The sequence below is a fragment of the Australozyma saopauloensis genome, chromosome 4, assembly GCF_035610405.1.
Source record: "Australozyma saopauloensis chromosome 4, complete sequence".
Taxonomy (NCBI): domain Eukaryota; kingdom Fungi; phylum Ascomycota; class Pichiomycetes; order Serinales; family Metschnikowiaceae; genus Australozyma; species Australozyma saopauloensis.
The window spans coordinates 1470416-1494810 of NC_086134.1; the positions used below are offsets into that span (position 1 = coordinate 1470416).

At 44.4% G+C, this 24395-nt stretch overlaps 8 protein-coding genes across 8 annotated transcripts; 4 read left to right on the forward strand and 4 right to left on the reverse strand.

The window, feature by feature from the left end:
* Positions 1-22: 22 nt before the first annotated feature.
* PUMCH_003680 (uncharacterized protein) lies at positions 23-1276 on the reverse strand (the record flags this gene model as incomplete). The annotated part of the gene is made up of 1 exon (XM_063022640.1): positions 23-1276. The coding sequence occupies one exon, from the start codon at positions 1274-1276 to the stop codon at positions 23-25; it is 1254 nt and encodes a 417-aa protein (XP_062878710.1).
* Positions 1277-5374: 4098 nt separating this feature from the next.
* Positions 5375-7171, reverse strand: PUMCH_003681 (uncharacterized protein; the record flags this gene model as incomplete). The annotated part of the gene is made up of 1 exon (XM_063022641.1): positions 5375-7171. The coding sequence occupies one exon, from the start codon at positions 7169-7171 to the stop codon at positions 5375-5377; it is 1797 nt and encodes a 598-aa protein (XP_062878711.1).
* Positions 7172-9229: 2058 nt separating this feature from the next.
* On the forward strand, positions 9230-13123 carry PUMCH_003682 (uncharacterized protein; the record flags this gene model as incomplete). The annotated part of the gene is made up of 1 exon (XM_063022642.1): positions 9230-13123. The coding sequence occupies one exon, from the start codon at positions 9230-9232 to the stop codon at positions 13121-13123; it is 3894 nt and encodes a 1297-aa protein (XP_062878712.1).
* A 169-nt stretch (positions 13124-13292) lies between these two features.
* PUMCH_003683 (uncharacterized protein) lies at positions 13293-14957 on the reverse strand (the record flags this gene model as incomplete). Its single annotated transcript, XM_063022643.1, has 1 exon — positions 13293-14957. The coding sequence occupies one exon, from the start codon at positions 14955-14957 to the stop codon at positions 13293-13295; it is 1665 nt and encodes a 554-aa protein (XP_062878713.1).
* Positions 14958-16003: 1046 nt separating this feature from the next.
* Positions 16004-17899, forward strand: PUMCH_003684 (uncharacterized protein; the record flags this gene model as incomplete). The annotated part of the gene is made up of 1 exon (XM_063022644.1): positions 16004-17899. One exon carries the CDS (start codon positions 16004-16006, stop codon positions 17897-17899), a length of 1896 nt encoding a protein of 631 aa, XP_062878714.1.
* A 573-nt stretch (positions 17900-18472) lies between these two features.
* On the forward strand, positions 18473-22273 carry PUMCH_003685 (uncharacterized protein; the record flags this gene model as incomplete). Its single annotated transcript, XM_063022645.1, has 1 exon — positions 18473-22273. One exon carries the CDS (start codon positions 18473-18475, stop codon positions 22271-22273), a length of 3801 nt encoding a protein of 1266 aa, XP_062878715.1.
* A 296-nt stretch (positions 22274-22569) lies between these two features.
* PUMCH_003686 (uncharacterized protein) lies at positions 22570-23091 on the reverse strand (the record flags this gene model as incomplete). Its single annotated transcript, XM_063022646.1, has 1 exon — positions 22570-23091. One exon carries the CDS (start codon positions 23089-23091, stop codon positions 22570-22572), a length of 522 nt encoding a protein of 173 aa, XP_062878716.1.
* A 434-nt stretch (positions 23092-23525) lies between these two features.
* PUMCH_003687 (uncharacterized protein) lies at positions 23526-24053 on the forward strand (the record flags this gene model as incomplete). The annotated part of the gene is made up of 1 exon (XM_063022647.1): positions 23526-24053. One exon carries the CDS (start codon positions 23526-23528, stop codon positions 24051-24053), a length of 528 nt encoding a protein of 175 aa, XP_062878717.1.
* Between the last annotated feature and the right edge of the window lie 342 nt (positions 24054-24395).

Here is a 24395-nt window from a genome sequence, read left to right on the forward strand (position 1 = left end):
ACTTTTTCCGAGAGGCCTAGGGTTACCTGGTATGAGCTTGAGTTGGGGGTCTTGGAGGAGCCTGATTTTTCTTCGTTGACGGAAAGTCGCTGAGAACCTCTTCGGCGCGCACTTCTACCCAGCAAGTGTTGATCTCCACTCTTGCGAGAAATTCCTTGTAAACAGACACCAAGTCACTACCATCGATCCGAACCCCAGAAGGGCCGACCGGGGTGAAATCCTCTTTCGATAAGTCCTTAGGCCAAGCTTCATTGAGGGACTCTCTGATACTCTTCCACTTTTCATAAGATTCTTTTCTTTCCGCACTATATTTGTGCCGGAGGTCTTGGATAAGGCTGGGTTTGAAGATGAGAACCACCAAATAGATGGACAAAAGTATTGAGAGACATGAGCTGAGACACACCGAGACTCTATGTGCAGATGTCCAATACTTCCATGGCAAAGACTTGTGATTCTTGAAGAGTGGATCCAGATAAACCACGGCCATGTTTGCGAAAAAAGCCGTCGTTTCGTTAGCCATTTCCAGTGCAGACACTGAGGGAATACTTCCGAAAAGCCATGCCAAAGTTCCTAAGATACCGAAGAAGAGATTCGTTTTTTCATGTTTGAACCCCGGTTTCAACTTCTGTCCCTCAATAGCCATTTCTCTGAAGCGCGGCATCATATAACCGTAGTAGTACATTATCAGCTGAGCATCCTCGTTAAGTTTACGGATCACTTTGTTCCTAAGGCGACTCGCCCGACGACCCCAAGGATTGTCAGGGAACACAGTTGATGCAAAGCGGTTGACTCTGTCCCTGAGTTCTTGATACTTCTGAAGCAAAGTGACTCTGAACTCAGTTGCTGGAATGAATTGGCCCCCTGCCATTAAGCGGATAGTCGACATGGTATCATCGTTTAAATTGACAAGCAGTGTAAGTCCATCGTAAACTACCGATCTGAAAGTTTGAATACTTTCCAAAAACCGTTGGTAATCATCCACACCAAGAGCTTCCTTTGCTTTGTTCAAGTATTCGGTCCAGAGAATATGAATCATCATTAAAGTGCACAAAATTAACTGTCCGTGGATGTTCACTTGCACACGCACGCGACCTCCTTCCAAATCATTAACTCGCTGTTGGGCGACCCCATCAGTGTTCTCAGGAGCAGAGTCACTCCCAGCGGAGGCTCCACTGGCGTCACTCCCAGCGGAGGCTCCACTGGCGTCTCTTCCAGCGAAAATGCCCTGAAATTGAGCTTCGTGTTCATTTGGAGTACCTCGACTAGTTTGTTGCATTGCAATTGTCGTGTTTTCTTCTTAGGGATAACCAACTTGGTGTTGCAAGAAGTATGTGTACAAACACAAAGACGTAGGCCCACGCATATACAAATTTGCAAACCTCCGAAAATCTGAATTTGAATTCCAAATTGTTTCGCTGAAGAATCTAGCAGCTGAAAAATAATGGTTTTAGCAACTCAACCTTATTTTCTGTCAGTTTTTTCGAGATCCTATCTGATCTTCAGAATGAGATTTGGGCAGAATCACGCCAGCTATTCGCTTCTTCAATAATCATTCGCTAGCAAATTCTAGGTGAAAGTCTTGTTTTCGCAAAAACCCCAATACCTTACAGAATTTGTTGTTCCAAGTTGATATTGTTGTGGCCTCAGACTCTCATCAGGACCATCTGAGGGTTCAGGCGGAGCCATAAAAGAAGAGTTTCGGCCTAAAGAGAAACCATTCCCATACGGTTCTCGTATATCTATAAAGAGAAGAGATGAACTGTTTCAATGTGGTTCCCTTTTTACCAGAAGGAGGAGAAATTGTGCCTCAATAGGAACCTCTTACAACACGATTGACGACTTATAACTAGGCCGTTTGGAAGTATCCAAACGAACAACCCTAATTTAGAATAACATTTATTATACTTCCAAACTATTAGCAAGTATCGTGACCGGTCTTGTTAAACGATCCCTGTGAACTGTATTTCCCTAGAAACCCGGAAATACCCTAACAGGCTCCAGATCCAATTAGAATTGCATAATCTAAGAATGCTTAACAAAGTTCATCGAAAAGCAATTGTCTTTTGCATTATTAAATTGAGTTCGCATAGTTCAGGTTGGTTGATTTATTTGGTAGGGACACTCGGGCAGGTGAATAGAATTCAACCTGTGGCATTTTATGCCCAATATCTTTATTCTTGCGCCGGTCGTCAGATTTTTTTTCTCGCCGACCTTGAGCCTTATTCTAAGTATGTTTGTTTGATTTGTAATTCGTGACACTTCAATAATTGCAACGACTGCCTTCGGAACTGAGCACGACGGCTCAAGCCTAATCCTGAGTCGCGAATTGCTAGCGTAATCAACTTCCACAACCCCTTCATCACATTGTGAAAATTGGCGCCTTGTACTATTTGTTAGGATGCAACACTGTTTTGTTCTGCCAGAGTGAAGCAAGATTATTCATCATGCAACTCTTCAGTTTGCTCAATATTCTGATACTTTCATACCTCTATTTCAACAATGAGCTCCTTTCTTCCTCGATGCGTAGATCAACAATTTTTTGAACTAGAAGCGAGGGTGCTTTCCGCTCTTCTCGATCCTGACGCGGTGAATTTCGAAGATCTCATCGAGTTGGGATCCAAAATCCTAGACGATTTGAGCACATTGAATTCTGAAGACCTTCATTACTTCGAAGCCACCTGGCCTAAGCAAAGAATTCACTCGGTCTCTAGGCTGCGAGATGAACTCTTCGCCTTTAGAGTTTTGGCCAAGAGTTGGAAAGGAAGTAGTGACAAGATTTTGAAAGAACATGAAGTCAAGGCCAACTTTGTGGAGATATTGAGCTTAATGGAGCCAAATGTACAGATGTTAGCGAAAGATTTACTTGACACCCAAAAAATGGTGAAAGTCAAGGCCGAGGAGCTCAAGTCATCAAAGCAAGAGGACAATTCGGAAATACATGTAGTTGAATCTGAATTGAGACAAGCGTGCGTACATGCGCATTCAAAATTGAAAGGTGTTTTTTTGCTGACAGAGTACATGAAGTATCGTCTTTATCGTGTGCAAGAAGCTAACAAGAGTTTTTTGGTTGTGAAGGATGTTTTAGAGAGATACATGGCTCAAAGACACAAAAAATACGATGATAAAGAAGCATTTGACCTTGAAAAGCGGTGACTTCCGATGACAGTGTGAAAGTCTTCAGACGGTTTCTTGTACTCCCTATGAAAATAAAATAGAGTCTAGTGCGATTTGATTCAAATGTATCGTATTCATAGATTGGCTAGATTATATCAATATTCTTCGATCAAGTTGGCTGTAGCTTCATTGAAAATAGTCTACATTTAATCTGCCCTGTGACGGTTGTGTTTGCAGTAGCTAAAGGTCAAGCATGACAAAGCCCCTATATAAGGTATTATTTTATTCCAGGAGAAGTTACCGAGATGAATTTCTCTTCACTTCACTTACCTGTTTTTTTTCCAATGGAATGGTGGGACAATAAGGTAGAATATTTTCAGAGAACATGCGCTTCCGAGTTCTTTGATGTTTTAGAAATCATGAAGAATCACCGAATACATGATCTTGATGAAATCCCAATGCCGGAAATAAAACTTGATGGTAACACAGAGCAGTGTGTAGAAGCAGTTGGAGAAGCAGTGGAGACAAGCACTAGACTAATGGATGAGGTGAATCAGGTCGTCAATGATTACACAAACACAGCTGCCGAGTTTGTTAAAAACTATGATGCATGTGAGGACATTTTGAAACAACTACATTTAGGGGAGTATCTTTTGAGCATCCACCGCCAGGTTCTGGAAGACTGCTTATTAGATGTTGATTCACACGTAAAAAAATCACAAACGCTTGCAAAATCCGAAGCAAAGAAATTAATCTGCCGTCAAAAGAGATTTGACGAAATTTCTTCTGAGCTTCGTCTTTCAGATAGGATCGAGACGACTGGAGTCAAAAAGAACAAGAGAAAGCTTTTGAAAGAGTTTCAGCAGCTATTCTTGGATATTAAGGTCTGTTATCACGATCTAAGCATTAAGCGTATATACGGCGCTCTATCCGATTTGTTGCTACTTTCAGACCCTTCAATTCGAGTAATACGCCAGAAGGTCAAAGAAGACTTTTTGAATGAAGACGGAAGTGTGCGTCAATATCCTCTTCACAAACTGATAGTATTGAGACTCAAAAAGAAGCGGGTGCTGAGTTCCGCTAGCAGGATTTGGAATGTCTTGAAGCTATGGGACTTCTGATTTTTTGACACGCTGACACACGCCTATTGAAATAGTCCGAGTGATGATCTCAAGGTATCTGTGGATAATTTGTGCACTTCTCTCAAATTCACACTCGTTTATATATGGTCTGGTTCATGCTAGGGAGGATTAGATTTGTGGTAGTTTTTCGAGGACCAAAGAATAATGATCTAAGACGCTCATATACGCCGAACAAAAGACGATTTTCTACATGAGTCAACTTTGACCCTTACAATTGCTTATGATCCCCGGCTACTAGGAAACTCACTCACACGCTAGCTTATTTCAATAAACACAATTCCGCAAGTGGCTGCACACTACCTTTGTTGGACCTAGAATATGAGTTGTAGTTCTCCTTGGCCATTCAAATCAGAGCCGGCTAGGAAAGAAACTTAATACAAAGTAAAACCAAACAATTATTCCGAGTATTCATTAGTATTTTGGAGGCCGTCCTGATATTTAAGGCGCAATAACAACCTTCCATCCTGCTAGTCCATATGCTTTAAGAAGGCAAATTGTGGATTTCCAGAAGGCATGTCCTGTGTACCACAAGAATAATCTTCGAGTGTCTCTACACAAAAGCAACCTCATCGAAAGAAAATTTTAGCAGAATGAATTTACAATCGGTGTTCATTAATGATCAGGTGCCTCGTAAAAATGTAAGATATTCAGTACCAGGTTTAGGAGGTACGGGAGAGCCTCACGTACCAAAATATTAATTTCTACTGCTCGTGTGGCACTGGTGTTAATTGATATTATATTAGCACACGTGTATTTACATAATTACCATTACTATATAATTATCACCTTTTCCTCCTATTTTAGAGGACAGAGAAGTGTCTTTCCAGTAATATAAGACACACCCATAGTTTGATACCCTAGGTGAGTCTCCTGACATGCAGGCTGCGCTAGTAGGCGATGTGTATAACATGGTCCAACAGGTTGTGTCCCTGCAGAGAAGGGTATATTAGTTGACTAGTGTGAATAGAAAAGCTGCAGGGAGGAACATAAATGTGTAGTGGACGGAGAGAAACGTGATAGTTCTCATTCTATCAGAGTCAGATTAGCTCATTTTGGTTTTTTTTTGGTTGTTTGTTGGTGCTGGATGTTGTCTGTACCGTGTTCCATTATGTGTTCAGTTAATTCAACTCCTTGGCAAGTTTCTTGTAGTTGACGTTTTTCTTCAACTTTTTGAATTCAGGAATGCTGATGCTCTCTTCACAAACAAAGTTGCTCTCGGGCTCAGATACCATCCGTGCGACCGTGTTAGCCAAGGGGCTGTGCAGCCAAGTCTTGACGAATCTGGTCACGGCCTTTCCGTCCTGGTGAAAGTCCTTGTAAGCTGCCAAAATTGCCATGTAAACGTCTGTTCTTTCTTTACCGAACCGCGACAAGATCGTGCAGTCACGCAAGGCAGCCCAGTCAGCAATAGGAATGTATCTGTAGCCAGCCTGGTCAAGGTGGCCCAAAGAGCGGTTCCAACGGTCGATGATGTCACGCACAGTGAAGTCCGAGATGTCACCCATCTTTTTCAATACAATACGGTTGGAAACAGGGGTGCTTGCGATGTCGTGGATCTGGTAGAGTTCTAACAACTGCAAGAAGACAGTCTTGTCTCCCCAACTGTAATTGGAAATCAAGGTATTCAAGAAATATTCGTCAATGTCTTTGACATTAGAGTAAGTGGCGATGAGCTTTTTCAATTCAGAGTGCGATTCCTCTGTCAAGGATGGATGAAGCTGGAAGAAGATCGACAAGAATTTATTGTTCAAGATGGAGTATCTGGAGTTAATGGCGGATTGCTGGAACTTATCCTTGGTGTAGAAATCCGCAGTCTTTCTCCAGACATCGTAGATGGTCTCGTAGCTCTCGTTGTTGGCCATGAGGTTTTCTAGGAGAGATGCAACATGAGGCGCCTTAAGTGGAGCCTCATAAGGCAACTCATGCTCGATAACCTTGTTGAAGAAGTGAGTGGCGATATTCAAGTCCTTACTGAAACCAATGAATGAGAGATGCAATTCGCTTAGGTTCTTTAAGACGCGGAGACTGGTGGGGTCAGCCTCGTACACTTTTAACAAGCTCTCCATGGCATCCAAAGCACGAGTGTAATCCTCGCTCTTAAGCGCAATCTTACCAATGGACACCACAAGGTCTGGGTCTACATTGTTCTTGTCTTTGACGTTTGTGTCGTACAACTTAATGATTTGATCATAAGAGTATCTTTGCTCGTCGAAAGCGACGGGTAACACAGCAGCCAAGATCTTTTCACTAAGGAAGAGTTGACTCAAGTTCTCGTCGTTGACACCGTTTTCCCAGAAGTTGACGATCTCAGGCCAGGCCTTGTATTGACACATGGAAAGAAGCAAGTTCTTGACGGTCTCTGGGTCAATAGCGCCCTTAATCTGACCTGAACTGACATTGTCCATCAAGTTCAAGATGGCCTCTTTGAGCATGATGTCGTTGTTGACGTTGTTGCTGTTGTAGGAGTCAGAGTCTCTATTACTGTGGCTGGAAAGACGAGAGAAACGGTTGCGGAACACAGCATCGTTCAAGAGCGAAGCATATTGGCCGATGTTCAGCGACGACAAGTGTTCCTTGATACTGTCATCTTTGAACATATCTGACAAGGACTGGATGGTTCTGGTCAAAGGCTCATTGACCTTTGAGCGTTGTTTTCTGTGGTGTCTGGCAGATCTGAGGAGCTGGTCAAAAGTGTTGGCGTCACCAATGGCGGTCTGGTCCGCGAGGACATAGTTTTTCTGTTTCACAAACGCATCCTGGCTCTTTAGCGTGGAGTTGTTTCTGATCTGATAATCCTTCTGGAGATCAACGGTACCGTTAGGACCGGCAAGCTTGAGACCAGTATGATTTTTGTTGACGTTACGGAGCAACACATTACGGAGACCCTGGGAGTTTGGCGTAAGAAGTCTGAACATATTGCTTTTTGAGATTGAATAATAGGTAGCGGGTGGTGGAAATAGAATAAGAAGCCGGGAAGGTAGCGGGAGATGGGCGATATATAAATAGTCTGCAGCAGAAAAGTTGCAGGGCTGAAATAGTTTGTTGGGCGCAAATATAAAGTGGCGGCCTTGACCCTATATAAGTTGTGTGATGGGTTTTGGTGAGCGAAAAACTGGAGGGGCGTGCAGGCTAACGGCGGTATGCTGCAGGATGGCTTTTTGGGGGAGAGATGGGTGCAAACGGTAGAACAGGGATGGAAAAAAGGCGGTTCTTGGTGTGTGGCTTGAATAATTATACATGCGGGAATTCCTGCTCCTCTTATAGTTTTTGGATACGAATCGAAGTTCGTTTAGTGATAGGAGAGGCGACTGCAGGAATTGGTTTGGTGCATGTGTGGTCCAGGGTGCTGAAGGTATGCGATAAAGAGACTTGTTGGGTGAGAAGTGTCAAAGAAGCAAGTAGAACGATTTATGGAGAACGATTTTTTTTTGTTGGCTTGAGAAACGGTTTTTGAAGAGATAGGCCTCAATTTTTCATTGATGAATTTTGCTGGTTGTCTCTTCTAATTGCAGTCAATTACTGCGTCTAGCTAAGGTTCTGGTGTTGGCTGATATGAGGCTAAACGATCCAGGGGCCCATGGAAGCAGTGCAGATTCTTTGCGCGGCGCTGCAAGATAGAATGGGCCGATTAGCTTATACGAATAAAGTCCGAGTCCGGTCTTGTATGTGGACCAACTGTTGGTTATCTGTGGCTGCTTACAGCCTGCTACTAATCGTACAGAGAGTTGTTGGCAGGGGGAGCATGTATGCAACTGAAGGTTTTGCATCCATTGATTGTTGAGAATTTTGGTCTTGTTTGTTCAGAGAATGGATTGTGAAGTTGAAAATTTGGGTGTCGGTTGTGATCTTTGATGTATTGTTGAGGTTGCATGTTCTGATATGGAATAAGAGACCTGAAAAATTGAGACAAGAGGAAGCTTTTTTGTTTATACAGCGCACATGGAGTGGCAAGATCTCGCCATGATAACAGATTGACGGTTTTTCTCATTTAGCGCTGATCTGTCGATCCCAAGGCAGCGTGAACGAACATTTTCGGAGACAAGACGTGAATGAGACTTAACAAATAACCTTTTGTTTTCTACTTGTGTTTTTTGGCTTGACCTGATCCGCACGTTTTGGCTCATTCACAGATTCAGGATTCCGGTTAGTTGAGTGGAACGATCCGCACCCAAAACACATACTGGGCATAACTGCTGAAAATGTCAAACAGCAAGTAATTGAAGATCATGGCAACTCTTTTGATAAATTTAAAGTAGAAATTATTTGAAGCTAGATTGCTTTACTATGACAGAGTAACACTTTTGATAGATATCTTACTGCTAAGATTCGCCAATTGACCCTGAAAAGAAGGTCAAACTGTGGCTTCTGCATTCTCAGGCTCCACGCTAGAAAATTTGTCACCTTTATTCTTCTTGACTTCTCGCGCATGCCGATTCCCTTGGGATTTTCTGGAGCCAGAAGTCCTTCGATTCAATGGTCAAACCTGTAAAGGACATCCTTGATATCTATTCCCTATTTGCATCATAGACACCACGACAGATACCGCCAGTACCTAAAACTCCACCATTGGCGGTCTCTTCATACGAACGCGCGTCCTTACAAAAAAAAAGACTCCTATTTTCTTTCACGTTTAATTCTCAATCTTACGCATATCTCACCATTTTCCGAATCCGGCCCACTGAAAATTACCCATTTGAGATGAGCAAAGATAAGCTCTGATAAGAACTTAACCCACAAGAAAGAACATCAATTCTTTCTTCCACCAGCTTTTGAAACACATTCTCCTCATTCATTGAATTATTTAGAAATTAATTATAGTCAACAAAAAAAAGCTTCCATCCATGGAAGATCAATTTCTTCTTCCATCCCATATCTACACTCCCTGGACCCTCACTGCCTTCTATAGATAACTACTATATAAGCAAGGGTCTCCCCAGTCTCCCCAGCCCAAACGTATTTTTGCATTTGTTCTCATGTCTGAACGGACACCACTTCTACCGACATATCAGCTGCCTAGCAGCGCCGGAACCGGCCTACCGGGTTCCAGATCAGAAGATCATTCTCCCACCCATATTCACAAAAAGGGACACCATCACTTGGGCAAACATAACAAGAGCAGGCTGCAGCCGCCGGTGACAAAATTGGGAACTTTTGATGGAGTGTTTCTCCCGACTTCACTCAATGTGCTATCGATTTTGATGTTTTTGCGTTTTGGTTTTATCATGGGCCAAATGGGTGTCATTGGTACTATTTTACTTCTTGTCATGTCATATTTCATCGACATCTTGACGGTTTTGTCGATCAGTGCGATTTCCACAAATGGAACTGTTCGTGGTGGTGGTGCGTACTATATGATTCTGCGGTCACTAGGACCCGAGTTTGGAGTAGCTATAGGTATTATTTTTTTCATCGGACAGGTGCTCAATGCCTCTTTGAATGTGGTTGGTTTTATAGAGCCCTTTTTGGAGAATTTTGGCCATGAGAAGGGTGCAATGTGGCCCCTTTTACCAGTGTCTCCCTTGTGGCAGATATCATACTCCACCATCCTTTTGGCCGTGTGCACTGGAATTGCCATGGTCGGTTCATCTTTGGTTTCCAAAACAGCTTTTTGGTTGTTTGTCGTTTTGACCACCAGTACTTTGTCAATCCCTGTTTCTGCGCTATTTGTTAAACCTTTTTTTCCAATTCCAGGAAGCGATCTCTTATATACTGGAATATCATGGAGCACATTCAGAGAAAACTTGTGGCTCCAATTTACAAGTGGTGCTGCCGGTTCCCTGCAGCCTCCAGGGGTGCCCGAGACTTTCAGAAACATGTTCGGAATTTTTTTTCCAGCTACCGCGGGTATTTTCGCAGGCGCTTCCATGTCAGGAGAATTGAAGAATCCTTCGAGAGCTATTCCTAAGGGAACTTTGTGGGGCCTTCTTATCACTTTCATTCTCTATCTCCTTGTAATCGTTTCAATCGGTGCATCCACACCAAGGGAGCTTCTCCGTAAAGACTTGGGAGTAATTCAAACCATCAACTTACACTCTTTGATCATTGTTCTGGGTGAATTCTCGACCTCTTTATTTTCGGTGATTATGGGAATTGTTGGTGCAGCCTCCATGTTGAATGCGATTGCCAACGACAAAATCGTACCTGGCCTTCAGATATTTTCTGTGTCGCAGAAATCAGAAAAGCAAGTCAAGTTGGCCCAATTGTATGGTATTATTTTCACTTGGTTTCTCGCGCAAATTTTCCTCTTCGCTGACATCAATCAAATTGCAACCTTTATAACAATGGCATTCTCTATGACCTTCATGGTCACTAATTTGGCTTGCTTTTTGTTGCGTTTAGGCTCGGCGCCTAACTTTAGACCGTCATTCAAGTACTTTAGCTCGAAAACAGCGTTGACTGGAGGCGTTGCTTCAGTGATTGCAATGTACATCTGTGATGGCAGGTCAGCAACTTCCGTTATCGCATTCTTAGTTTTCTTGATAATGACGATACACTATTGCGCCCCTCCTCTGAAGTTTGGAGATATCTCTCAGCTTCTTATCTATCACCAGGTCAGAAAATATTTGCTTCGTCTCAAACTCAATATGAGTGTCAAGTATTGGAGACCACAAATTCTTCTCCTTTGTGACGACCCGCGTACCTCTTGGAACTTAATTGGTTTCTGCAACCACTTGAAAAAAGGTGGTCTTTATATCTTGGGACATGTTGTGATCATATCAGATGCGCAACTTGACCTGAATCTGGACTTTGGAATTCAAGCATTCAAAGAAGTTCAACGCCAAAAGCTGGCTTGGGTTAAGCTCAGAGATATGGCTAAAATCAAAGCATTTGTACACATTTCAATTGGACCTTCTTTACCTTGGGGAGTGCGGAATGTGTTTTTAGGATCAGGCTTGGGAGGTATGAAACCTAACATCACCGTTCTTGGCTTTCATGATTTTGATAAACATGGCACACAGCATTGTGGTACAATTAGCAACAAAAATCAGACTTTGCCTACAGACAATTTGAGAAAAGAAAAACAAGTTTCAATTTCGCAGTGGGTTCAAATTGTTGAGGACTTGATTATTATGCAAGCGACTGTAGCTGTTGCTGCAAATTTTGGCAAGATGTCTGTTCCGGAAATGAAAGGTCTGTGGTTGTCTCATAAATTAGAACTGCTGCAATCTTCAAAAAAATACATTGACTTGTATCCTATTCAAATGTCAAAAATGAGTCTTACGGCGGATGGAAAATCTGTTCTTTCTACAAATTTTGACACATACACTTTAATTTTGCAACTTGGATCGATCTTATCTACTGTTGATGAGTGGAAGAAAAACAAGTATACCTTGAGAATCATCGCATTTGTCGAAACAAAAGGTGAAGAAGAAGATGAGCGCTCGCGTCTTGATGGGTTGCTAGAAAAACTCAGAATAGATGCGGAAGTCAAAGTTGTCTGTTTGAATGATGGCCTGTTAGAGACATACAATATAATCGTGTCTGGACGGCCAGTAAACAAGGAGAAGCAAGGCGTCTACCAACGTATTACCAAGACTCTTCTGCATGATCAATGGTGGAACAATCTCGTAGAGTCAAGAAAGATTGTTAAGGAAATTGAGGCGAATAGAGACAGGAAAAGAAACTCAAGCAAATCCAGATCTATTACAATTAACGATGAGGTATCTCGAAGACTCAACAAAATCTCGATCAAGTCACTCAGTTACGCAGACGACGAAAACTATAGCAAATCTTTGGGTAGCAATCGAAGATACACACTTTCAAACTTGCATGGCCAAGGTATGAATTTGTCTTTGAGTATGCGTGCCCAAGGTGGCGACTTTTTCTTTGACAATGGAAACACAATTGAATCGAGTGATGAAAGCTCAAGCGAGAGAGATGTGACAACAACGGAGGCTTCGAGCAATAATTCGAGTTTGTTGAATATTCCTGTCATACTGATGCCTCAAGAACAAACCGTAAGTCCCGCACCACTGACTACAAGCAATTTGGTTCCCAAACCGAAAAGCAATAAGCTCAATGGTAGACAGAAAGTCGCTCAACAAGCACAGAAATCAAATGCCGCTTCTGGACTTAAAATGATATATAAGACAGATCCACCTGTCGCTGCGCCCAATCTTCCTTCTCGTCCTCTGAAAGTGAACTTACGTCCAAACTTCCTGGCTGTGAAGATTCCAAAATCGAAGGTGCAAGAAGATGAAGGTGATGATGCAGACATAGATGGAAATGATGATGATGAACCAGTCAAATCCTCAATCATATTTGTTGATGAAGAAGATGACGAGGATACAAAAACTAGCCAAGTAGCTAATTCTGGAGAAGAGGCCAAGGACTCGAGGTTACAACCAATTCCTAAATCGAGCATTTTGAACAAGAATTTCAATGGACCTCAGAACGCAAAAGACAATAAACTCAAATTCGATCTTGTGACGGATCTGCGTGAGGATCTTCGCGCACCATCCATCATATCTGTGGATATGCTTCACGAACATATCCATTCACCTCACTTTATGAGTGAAAGCGACGAGGAGCTGCCACTGAGAGCGTCAATTGATAATAGAAACGAGAGGCAATCAAGAGATCTGCAAGTAACTTTCAAGAAGTTGCAACGAGAATTGCAAGATTTCCTGTTCAATAAACTTCCACCAAATGGACAACACATAATTCTCAACGAACTTATGAGAATGAACCTGAGTGAGGAAGATACAGCAGTAATTTTCTCAACACTTCCCGCTCCCGAGATCGGCACACACTTAGATCACGAAGAGAGTTGCGAGTATACAAATAGTCTTGCTATTTGGCTTGAGGACTTGCCGCCGGTTATGCTTTTGAACTCGCAAACGGTCACAGTGACCACGTCCTTGTAGTGCTTCTCGTTCATACCTAATACATATTACATTATTTTATGCAATGTGAGCTATTATTCTGAAACATAAAGCGCTACTATCATAGTAGCACGGCGTATGATATAAAAACGCCATTAGTTTAGTCGCAGAAGATGCAAGAAAACCAAAGAAAACGATGAATGCTGTTGATTTAATAATCCCATAACCAAAACTCTCTCAGTGTTGAACTTTCGCCTCGTCCAGCCTTTGGGTCGTTCATGGTTTTTCTTTCTGCCAAAATATTATCCAGGAATTTCTTCGCTTCTTCGTATGTCATATTAGTATTGTTTACGTCGCCGTGGATGAAATGCTTCGATTCCAGTCGATGTGCCCACTCATCCTGTTGTGGGGGAACTGAGTCAGTTGTCTTTATGATGTTGTTGTATGGGTCTACAACGAAGAGATACATGATCTTTCGGTGGCCTGATTTACTTTTGTCCTTTAACTCAAAAGGGTCGAGTTTATGCTGAAAGACGTTAGGGAAGATGAGCACTCTACCGAGTGGCGAATCTTCCGAACCCGAATACTTGAAAGTCTGATCTACCTCGCTCAATCCATAGTAATATCGGCAATAATAAGCGTCATCAAGGTGAAATTTAGGATCTTTAAAGCTCTCCCTGAAGGATAGTTTCTGGTTAGTAACATTCTCTGAATCGTAGTGATACGTTATTGTTGCAACAATGTCCTCATTCATTGCACCTTCGACATGCCACGAACCTCCGACATACTGGGGGTTTTCAGGTGTCAATTCTATATTCACAAGCTTAGTAATGACTTTGAGATCCTCAAAGCGCTTTGCGTCAAAGACTTGAAAAGACGGCGAGCCATTCCATTTCGGTGGAGAGTCTTTGATCCACTTGTGCTTTTTGAGTTCTAGCTCTTCATCAATTTTCTCGCCATCAGAAGCTTCTAGGTCAGAATCCTCTAGCAAGTGTATCATATCTAGATACTCCTGACCATAAGCATTCTCCGCCACAGGTATATTGACTCTCAAATACTCAGGAGAAATGCAACACGAGAGGCACTGCAATAATCCTGGCAACGAGTTGTTGAAGATCGTTGTGATAAGAGTGTAAATTTCGGCATACTTCCCGGGATGAATATTGTTGATGTATGACGAAAGCTCGAACCTTCCAGCCGATTCATCGTACTTGAATTTCGTAGGAAGGCATTGAAAGTGTTTTGATATTGCATACTCTGGTACATTATTTTTGATTGTGTAAATCTTCTCATTGAATTGGATCGTTGACAACTTGCCATCTCTAAGTTCTTGTGTCTGACCGTACACCACAGGGTACATACAAGGGTCAATGATATTAACAACGACTTCATCATCAATTGAGTGACAAATGTTTTCTGTTCCTACCTCGAAATTCTGAATGGCCACCCTAAGGTTTGATTGTGTGGTGGTAGAGATAGCAATATCACTATATAGAACACGCTCATTTATAGAATGTACAAACCCCGATTCCACCAATTCTTGTTCTTTGGCTTCATACCACTCCAACTCTTTTTGTACGTATTCGAAAATTGCATCAATGTTCCTGAGATACTTCGCATGGAGTTGATGGACTTCCCACATCCAAGGCTCTTGAGAATCATTGATGTTGCTCACAAACTCGGCCTTTCTCTCAGAAATGTATTCTGGATCTCGGAACTTCAGCTTCCAATTTGGATCGTCTCTTATTCTCTTGCTGGCCCTAATTATGAGCCATTCATCAACAGATTTGGGCTCACAAACACCATTTTGGGGATCGCACCAAGGATGAGCGATCGGAGATACTTTGTTGCTCGGATCTGAACTTCCTAAACTCATGAACTATTCCAAAAGCAGGTTGAAATACGAAAAAACATGTAAAACAGTCTGAGTAGGGTTAACTGGATGCCGGATTGCAGATCAATCCATGAAGGACCAGAACCAAAGATGGGGTTAACAACGGGATAATCGGAGGTATGCAATTTCACGTTGATAATTTTTTGAATCCTAATATTCTGGGAATTTCTCGTCTTATCTGTTCTAGTAATTCTATGAATTTTACTTTCAAAATGATGGAAAGCGCAAGGCCAAGATTTTGAAATTGCGCTCTGTAAGCAAAAACGGTCTGTTAGAGTCGTTCTTATGATCTGTCATGAATACTTTTGAAGTATTGGCAAGGGTTTGTTTTCTGGTGGAGATTGTGACTGAATGAACGAAAGACTTATTCTTGAATGTAGTTCATATTGACATTTACTTCACTAGTATTACCGTGATCTCGTAGAAAATGGAGTGAAAATATAAAGCGAGGTTTTTGGATTTCACAAGTTATAGCTGGATAGTAATCACTGTACTTCTTCTTGATGTATACACTTGTAGAAACATTTTCAGACTGGAGGTGAGGCCACATATTCCTTGAAAATGAATGAGAATTTCTTAGGAATAAGGTATGATTCAACTCATTTTTCTCAAAAATCTCTATACCTCACCACTGAAGTAGACACCTTCAAGTCTGGCCATCGGAGTTAATCTCAAAACTCCGGAACAAAAACTGAGAAATTTGCAGATCCATTTTGCTCACACTTTCACTTCTTCCGCAAATACCTTTCTCAATCCCCTCATGTCCCATTAACCTGACACAGACACAAAGCTTTCGTCACGGCTCACCTGTCAAAGCGCACAGATAAGACCAAACGAAAAACCCGTTTCAAAACACATAAACAGCCGCAACAACACAAATTCCAGAAACACAAAACCCTAAAATATAAAAAAATTCCTCTCTCCTTTCTTCCAGAAAATTCCCTCGTCCTCCACCCCATCGCCCATCCTCTTTGACTCACCTCCCACCCTTATCTCAATGCGATGCGCATCGACCTCCAAAAAATGCCATGAGCATACTCCGGACCTTCTTCCGCACCCTCAGAACATCCCCCGTCCAACTTCCACCTATCCGTCCTAGACCGTTCCCAATGGCTGCTGTAGACACTATCACAGGCACGTTGGCCAAATTGGGCCTCCATGAGTCTGCTTCAATTGAAGGTGCTTACCCTAAGTACAATGTAGTCGACGTGATGCGTTGTTACATCACCGAAGAGTTGCACAAACTCAGCGGCATTGCTCCCGAGATCATTTTCCCCGCCTTGGATACCCCCTCTACCTTGGACAAGGGTGACTTGCTTGTTCCTCTCCCCCGTTTGCGTCTTCCTAAGGGTACAGACTTCAAGGCCAAAGCTGACGAGTTTGCCAAGGCGTTCCCTAACGACGGCTACTTGAGCGAGGTCCGTGCCGAGGGCCAGTTCTTGCAGTTTTTCTTCGCGCCCAAGGCCTTGTACGGTCTTGTGTTCAAGGATGTCTTGACCAGAGGTACCAACTATGGATACTTGCCTATTGGCGAGGGCAAGAAGGTCATTGTAGAGTTTTCTTCTCCCAACATCGCCAAGCCTTTCCACGCTGGTCACTTGCGTTCCACCATCATCGGTGGTTTCTTGTCCAACTTGTACGAGAAGGCTGGTTGGGATGTCACCCGTTTCAACTACTTGGGAGACTGGGGAAAGCAGTTCGGTCTCTTGGCCGTTGGTTTCGAGAGATACGGTAGCGAGGAGCTTTTGACCTCCGACCCAATCAACCATTTGTTCGAGGTGTACGTCCGTATCAATAAGGACATCACCGAGGAGGGCGAGATCACCGGCGGCACCAACGACCAGGCCAGAGAGTACTTCAAGCGCATGGAGGATGGCGACGAGGAGGCCTTGAAGATCTGGAAGCGTTTCCGTGACTTGTCTATCGAGAGATACATCGGCACCTACGCCCGTCTTAACATCGCTTACGACGTCTACTCCGGTGAGTCGCAAGTGTCGCAGGAGAAGATGAACGAGGTCATCGACTTGTTCGACAAGAAGGGCTTGGTCCACGAAGACAGAGGCGCCAAGTTGATTGACTTGACCAAGTTCAACAAGAAGTTGGGCAAGTGTCTTGTGCAGAAGTCGGACGGTACCTCCTTGTACTTAACCAGAGACGTCGGTGAGGCCATCAAGCGTTACGACAACTACAAGTTCGACAAGATGGTTTACGTCATTGCCTCGCAACAAGACTTGCACACTGCTCAGTTCTTCGAGATCTTGAAGCAGTTGGGCTTCGACTGGGCCAAGAAAATGGAGCACGTCAACTTCGGTATGGTTCAAGGTATGTCCACCAGAAAGGGTACTGTGGTTTTCTTGGACAACATCTTGGAGGAGACCAAGCAAAAGATGCACGAGGTCATGCAACGTAACGAGGCCAAGTACGCCCAAATCGAGGACCCTGACAAGATTGCCGACTTGATCGGTATCTCCGCCGTCATGATCCAGGACATGCAATCCAAGAGAATCAACAACTACGAGTTCAAGTGGGACCGTATGCTTTCTTTCGAGGGTGACACCGGTCCATACTTGCAATACGCTCACTCTCGTTTGAGCTCTGTGCAAAGAAAGGCTGGCATCAGCGAGGAGAAGTTGCTTGCAGCCAACTACGACTTGCTTTCGGAGCCAGAGGCCGTCAACTTGGCCAGAGTCTTGGCTCAGTACCCAGACATCATCAAGAAGGCCTTGAAGACCAACGAGCCATCCACTATCGTCACCTACTTGTTCAGCTTGACCCACATTGTTTCTTCTTGTTACGACACTCTTTGGGTGGCCGGTCAGGAGGAGGACTTGGCCACCGCTCGTTTGGCCTTGTATGCCTCTGCTAAACAGGTGTTGTACAACGGTATGGTTTTGTTGGGATTGACTCCAGTGGAGAGAATGTAAGGGTTTCATCGCGCAACAGAGTAGATAGTATAAAATTCAAACTAATTTCGTGGATTTGCTTCTTCCCATAATATGAGCCAGACCTACTGAATACACATAAACGATAAATAGAAACCATTGTAGAGAGGCAGAAAAGGCGACAGCGCGAACCAGCTGATTTTTCGTTGATACTTTATGCTCGATGTGAATATCTCCCTCTCCAATTCTTTAATGTTTTTTTTTTCTTTTTTGTGTATTTGTCTCTACCTCACACTACATAATCTCTGGTCTAGGATGTCTCTGACTTGACAGACAGAGATACAGAATACAGACCATAAACACTGCCATCACGAAAAATCACTCAAAATAAGAAATTCAAACTATCCCAATATATAAGCACCGCAATTTCCCCACCCATGAATCCCATGTTCCCGATTTTTCAAACATCCCAGCTCCTCAAATCCTCTCCCTATCAATTTAGCCAGATCGGCCTGCATCCAGCCCACTCCGAATTCCACACCCATATCTGAACTTTCTACTTTCTAAGAACCCCAAAACACAAAAACCGCCGCTTCCCGTGTCGCCGAATGTGTCATGACTGATCTGCTGCCGCTGCTGTTTTCGGACAACGACAAATACGCCCTCACGGAGAACGTGCGTGGGCTCAAACTACAACAAGTCAAGGACATCTGTAAATGCATCGGCCTTCCTCTCAAGGGCAACAAGGGCGACTTGGTCAATCGGCTACTCCAACATATCGAGGCACGTGTAGTCTCGTGCCAGCTTCCAGAACTTCTAGCGCTCCAGACGTTGGTGCTTAAGGTAATCTACAATAGTCCACTACCCAACTATGCGCAGTTAACGGCTGCGATCCGTAGTGGCGCAGTCAGCGACAATAGTGTGGCCGCGCTGTTGGAGCTGTTTACCTCAAATTCCAGCATGTCGAACCCGGCGCGCCAGCATATCCGCAACAACGGCAATGGGCTCGCCATGGGCCAGAACGGTAACTATGTGCTCCCGCCGCAGCGCGCCATGATGGCAAGCTCGCTCGGACTCGTGGGCAACTCGGGAAGCTCGAATGGGTTGCCTGGAATAGCGTCTCTTGGCCAAATGCCCCATATAGGTAGTAACGGAAGAAACGTAGCCAGCATGAACACAGTTCAGGGAATGGGCGTGGGCAATGTGGGCCATATGGCGCACGGCCTCAGCGACCCGCATGCACATATCTCTGCCTCTCGTATGGCTGATCTAGATAATACTTATACTGGACCCATGCTTCTCTTCAAAAGCACCATCTTTTACTTGTTGAGGCGCCTTGTGGGCACAGCTCACGTATTGCGTGTGAGCAAGGGACGCAACAGTGTATCATTTCGTATTAAGCTACATTCTTCGGAAATCAAGCTCCTCCGTGAGAAGCCAACTATGCGTCTATACATCTTCAGTGGTACTGAAACTACGCAAGACCACACAAACACACCCATACAATTCCCACCTATTGAGATTTATGTGAATGATGTTCTCACCAAGCAATTCACGAAAGGTATCAAGGGCAAGCCAGGCTCAGCTCGTCCAGCAGACTTAACTCCGTACATCGCCCAACTCGAGAAGCTGGCATCTATCCGCATTGTCTACTCTGACGCTCTAGAGAAGTACATTCTCTACACTTACATAGTAGAAGAGTTTCCTCTACCGCAGCTCTCCGAGCAGATCTTCAACAAAGCACATATACCCATACATGCAACGCGGGCCACTATTCAAAAGCAAAATGAAACTTCGGATGACGGAGACATCGTGGTAGCTACATCTACATTGACTTTGCGCTGCCCACTAACCTATGCTCGTATGCTGCAGCCTGTTCGAAGCATTCAATGCGACCATATTCAGTGTTTCGATGGTGCCTCTTTTTTATCCATGCAGCAGAAAATCCCACTCTGGCAGTGTCCCGTTTGCTCCTCATACATCGATCAAAACCTGTTGGCAGTTTCTGACTATGTTCTAGACATCATCAAACTGACTCCAGATTCTGTTGACAGTGTTGTTCTCAACCCTGATGGTTCTTGGAAAGCGGTGGAAGGAGAAAGCTTACTGGATAGTGATGACGATGATGATTATCCAAAAGCGCCGGGTGAGCAAAGAGCTTCCAGTAGTGTCCCTGCTCAGAAGCCTGGTGATGATGCTATTGAAATCATATCACTTGATAGTGATAGTGAACCCGAAGATGCACCTGGCTCAGCACCAGCACCAGCACCAGCACCAGCACCAGCACCAGCACCAGCACCAGCATCAGCACCAGCACCAGCATCAGCACCAGCACCAGCATCAGCATCAGCACCAGCATCAGCATCAGCTGTTGCGCCGCAACCCGCTCAAAAAGAATCGACTGCATTAACATTTCAGGAAATTGTGAGAGGTATTGTTGCAGAGGATGACCAACGCGCCTCTGAAAACCAAGAAAGAATTGAATCTGCCCCTCCCGGGGCTGCCGCTACATCTACGAATGTAGCCGAGAAGTCTTCAGTAGATTCCGCAGCTGAAAATTTAAATGTGGCTTCTGCTGGAATGTCGGCTCGTAATCAAGTATCACAAGAGGTCACGTCAAGGCTTCAAGCACAAGTCAACACCAATTCAATGGAAGAGGGAGAAGACACGGAAGAAGAGACTATAGTCGCCAGGCCAAGGCGGCGTCCGATCATAAGCGAAGCTGATGATGGCGAAACACCTGCTCTTAGTTCTGCCACTCCCATTCCAAACCATAATGATGCCATGGAGCAAGACGAGCAGAGTATTGAACGCAACGTTGCATCCAGTGAGCTGAAAACAACCGAATCAATTACCGAACATAATGAGAATGTTGACATAAGCATGGAGGACGCTGAGCAGGCGCCGCCTTCCCAAGCATCAAATGGAACCAATTCATCAGCAACTAACTTTAATCCAACAACCCTAGTGGGAGATGGCACACTATCGGTTCCAAAAGACAGTCTCTCTATAAACAATCCAGGCCCACTCATAGCACCAGAGACAAATGCTCCAGAAGCTAATACTAGGCCGAATGTCGAAGCTGGCTCTCTGACAGCAAGTGCATCGAATAGTGTTCTCTGTGGCCAAGCTATAGAAAAAAGTTCAACCAACATGGGTACGTCTATTGAGAATAACCTTCCAGTGGTCACTTCGGCGCCGCCTAATGAAGCTGAATATATGAAAGCAATGAGAACCCTCAGCGGCGCTCATTCCAACGGTAATCCGTTTGCCTCAAATACAATTTCCACCCTTCAACCTGGGAAAGCGAATGATGAAAGGCCATCGATAAGTTCGTTCTCAAGTATGAGACTGCTTTTTCTGAAGGACTCCACACAACAATCCGCGAACAGTGATAGAACGACGACCACCCCGAGCTACTCCCAGCTTGTCAATGACTCTCGAGCTAAAATTAATGCGTACAACTTATCACAGATGGGGATGGTGGCGCCTAGTGGGCCAAGGTCTGTCAATCACTATCAAATCTTTCCTCAGCATGGGCCGGGCTTTGAGGCCAAACTTGGAGGTCAGCTTGGTATTATGAGGTCTAACAGTGTCTCGTCGTGTCCAGCGTCAAATCAATCGACAGATCACAGAATCAATACAAGGCCGCTTGTTCCAAATGCTGCAGATGCACATTTAAACAAGTTTGGTGTGTTAAGAACCCCCACAAAAAGATCCAATTCGGAGGGAGGACCTTCTCAAGTGGTTGAGCCCACTGCCGCATCGCCATCTGTCACGAAAACAGTCGCGGAGCTCCTAAATAATGTACATGATATACAGCGAGCACAAGAGGCTCTGAGAAATTTGACAGAGTCAGAGAAACAGCAACAACAACCATTCGGACGAATCAATATCAATTCATTGACAAATGACAATGTCTCTCTGAGAAATCCTGCTCCAACTCAAAATGATACCTTGACTAAAACTACTCAGGAGCGTGACAACAGGGCCGCTCCAGCTATTAATCCATACCTGAACGAGCGCAGATCAGTTGTTGGTAGCAAGGGCTATAATTCGTCGATGCAATCAGTTTTTGTCTCCCCTGTTGGGTCTGCTATTCAGAATCTCTCAGTCGAAAGCCCTGCAAATAGAAAACGCCAGGGAACAGAGGGCACAGAGCACGAGCGTGGCGCCAGCAAGAGACCCAACCAATCGCCATCAATGCCTAGGACAGTGGCGGTGCCAATTGTGCCTGTTCCCCCACCTCCATCTCCACCTCCGCCCAGAACAGTGGCCAAAGCGCCTACCGTGCCACCAGCGCCGGCTGCGCCAGTAGTTGCGACAATTGGGTCTGTTCAACAGACCGCAAAAAACAGTAAACGCAAGTTTGATCTTTCCGAGATCGATCAGGCAGAAGTAATTGAGCTTGACTAATGGTCTTTGCCAATGCTTCGCGGCTTGCATTGTATTATAGTATTATAGTAATGTATTTAATGGAACATGGAAATGTCCCGGTCACTAAGCTTCGTTATCGTTATTTATTGCAATAATTTACATTATGGTCACTCCATGATGACTAGTGTACATGGTTATTACGGGGAAGAACGAGCGTAGAGTTCCAGCCCATGAGCTTTTCAATTTAGAGGTTTTTTCGCATTTTTTTTCTTCAATTCTTTCCTTTTCTTCGCAGCGTGAGATCTGCAACTGCCACATTGTGAACGTGAACAGTCTTACATAGGACTTGGCCCCAAGTAGTCCTCCTTTATACTTCCAATGGCATAGATCTCATTGACGTCGGTTCTCGTACCTACAATCTTCAACCGCACGCGCGAGCCCTTCTCGATGGTCTCGTCCGGACTCACGTACGCAGGCGGGTTTGCGCTGGGATTGAACTTCATGTCGGACGAAATCAAGTGTGTACTGACAAACACAGACAACGGCCCCACGTCCGCGAAAAAACCCATCTTGTTGACCGTGGTCACCACCGCATCGACAACTTCGCCCTTGAACGGCTTCCACACCACCGCCCTATACTTGACCTCGAACTCTGCCAGGCCCGAACCAGGAATGATTCTTCCTCTACCTACATCGATGTTCATGCAATCCAAAACACACACAATGTATCCGAATTGACCCGTGCACGTTCCCTCCACGTCGCTCAATAGTTTGTCTCGCAAGTATTGGTCCATCTGGGGTCCAAAGTAGGACGGATGGAGGGTTAGGTTGAGTGACAAGTCTTTAAGGAAAAACATCTGGGTTAGTGACGATCTGGGGTGCGGATGACGGGGTATTTATATGTTTTCGAGAATGCCGGATATGAGCCCTGGGGATGGTCGACTACTAGTTCGCACACTGGTGGTTTCGCAGTGTTTGTGCCTGCGTTGGAGAAAGACACTTAGTTCACTGGTGAGGTGTGGAAAAGTGGGAGGTGCCAGTGCGTCCTGCAGGAAAGAGCGTCTCCCTCACATTAGACCTCCATACAAATTTTTCAGTAACCTACTCCATACCTCCAACAACCACCTCTGTTTGGGTATTTTTCCGGTGGAATTTTCGAATTTTCAGTCGCATCGCTCTTTGGCTGTAACGTATAAGGGCCTAGACTCGTTGGAACACCCGTACCTCCGGAACTCTCTCTGCAAAACTCCCACTATCACCTTCCACAGAAGAAACACAAACCACATCCTAAATGTCACAGAGAATTGGTAGCGCTGCCACAGCCTTCACCCGCACATGGCACCACGTGGACGTTGCCAACGACCCCAGATCGTTGGGTCGTTTGGCTGCCAGTATAGCCATCACTTTACAAGGAAAACACAAACCCACCTTTTCGCCCAACAGAGACCATGGCGACTACGTGGTGGTCACCAACTGCTCGCATATGAAGGTGAGCGGAAACAAGCTCACCGATAAGACTTACTGGTCGCACACCACGAGGCCCGGTTCGTTGAAGTTGGTTCCTATGGAACGTATGGTCGAGAATAAGGGTTTCGGCTGGGTGTTGCAGAAGGCCGTGCGTGGTATGATTCCTAAAAATAAGCTCAGACTAGCCCGTCTCGATAGATTGAAGGTGTTCAACGGAGACGACCATCCATACAAGGAGAACTTGATTGCGTTTGCCGATGAGATGAACGAGGTCAGAGAGAAGATCGAGCAGTTGGAGAAAAAGGAGGTCGAGATGGCTAGTCTCAGAGAGGCCTACTTGAAGCAAAACTAATCTTGTACATACTTCGGGTTCTTCTGCTAGATGGAAGATGCCCACCCACAATACACTACATTAAGAAAGAAATACTCTAAGAATCATGGACCAGCGCCACTGGAATTTACAAGTCGAAGTACCGAATTTTGATCAAATTTACTGGTATTTAGAATTAGCGAAGCTCAATCAGATTTACTGAAATTAACAAGTAGGACTACCGAAAATAAATCAGATTTTTCGAGAGTGACAAGCAGAATCAACGAAACTCAACCAGATTTACTACTACCTACAACTGGCTGCCAAAGACTAATTACTAACTTCTCTAAATTACCTTTATTTCAAATATCTTTTTATAATACA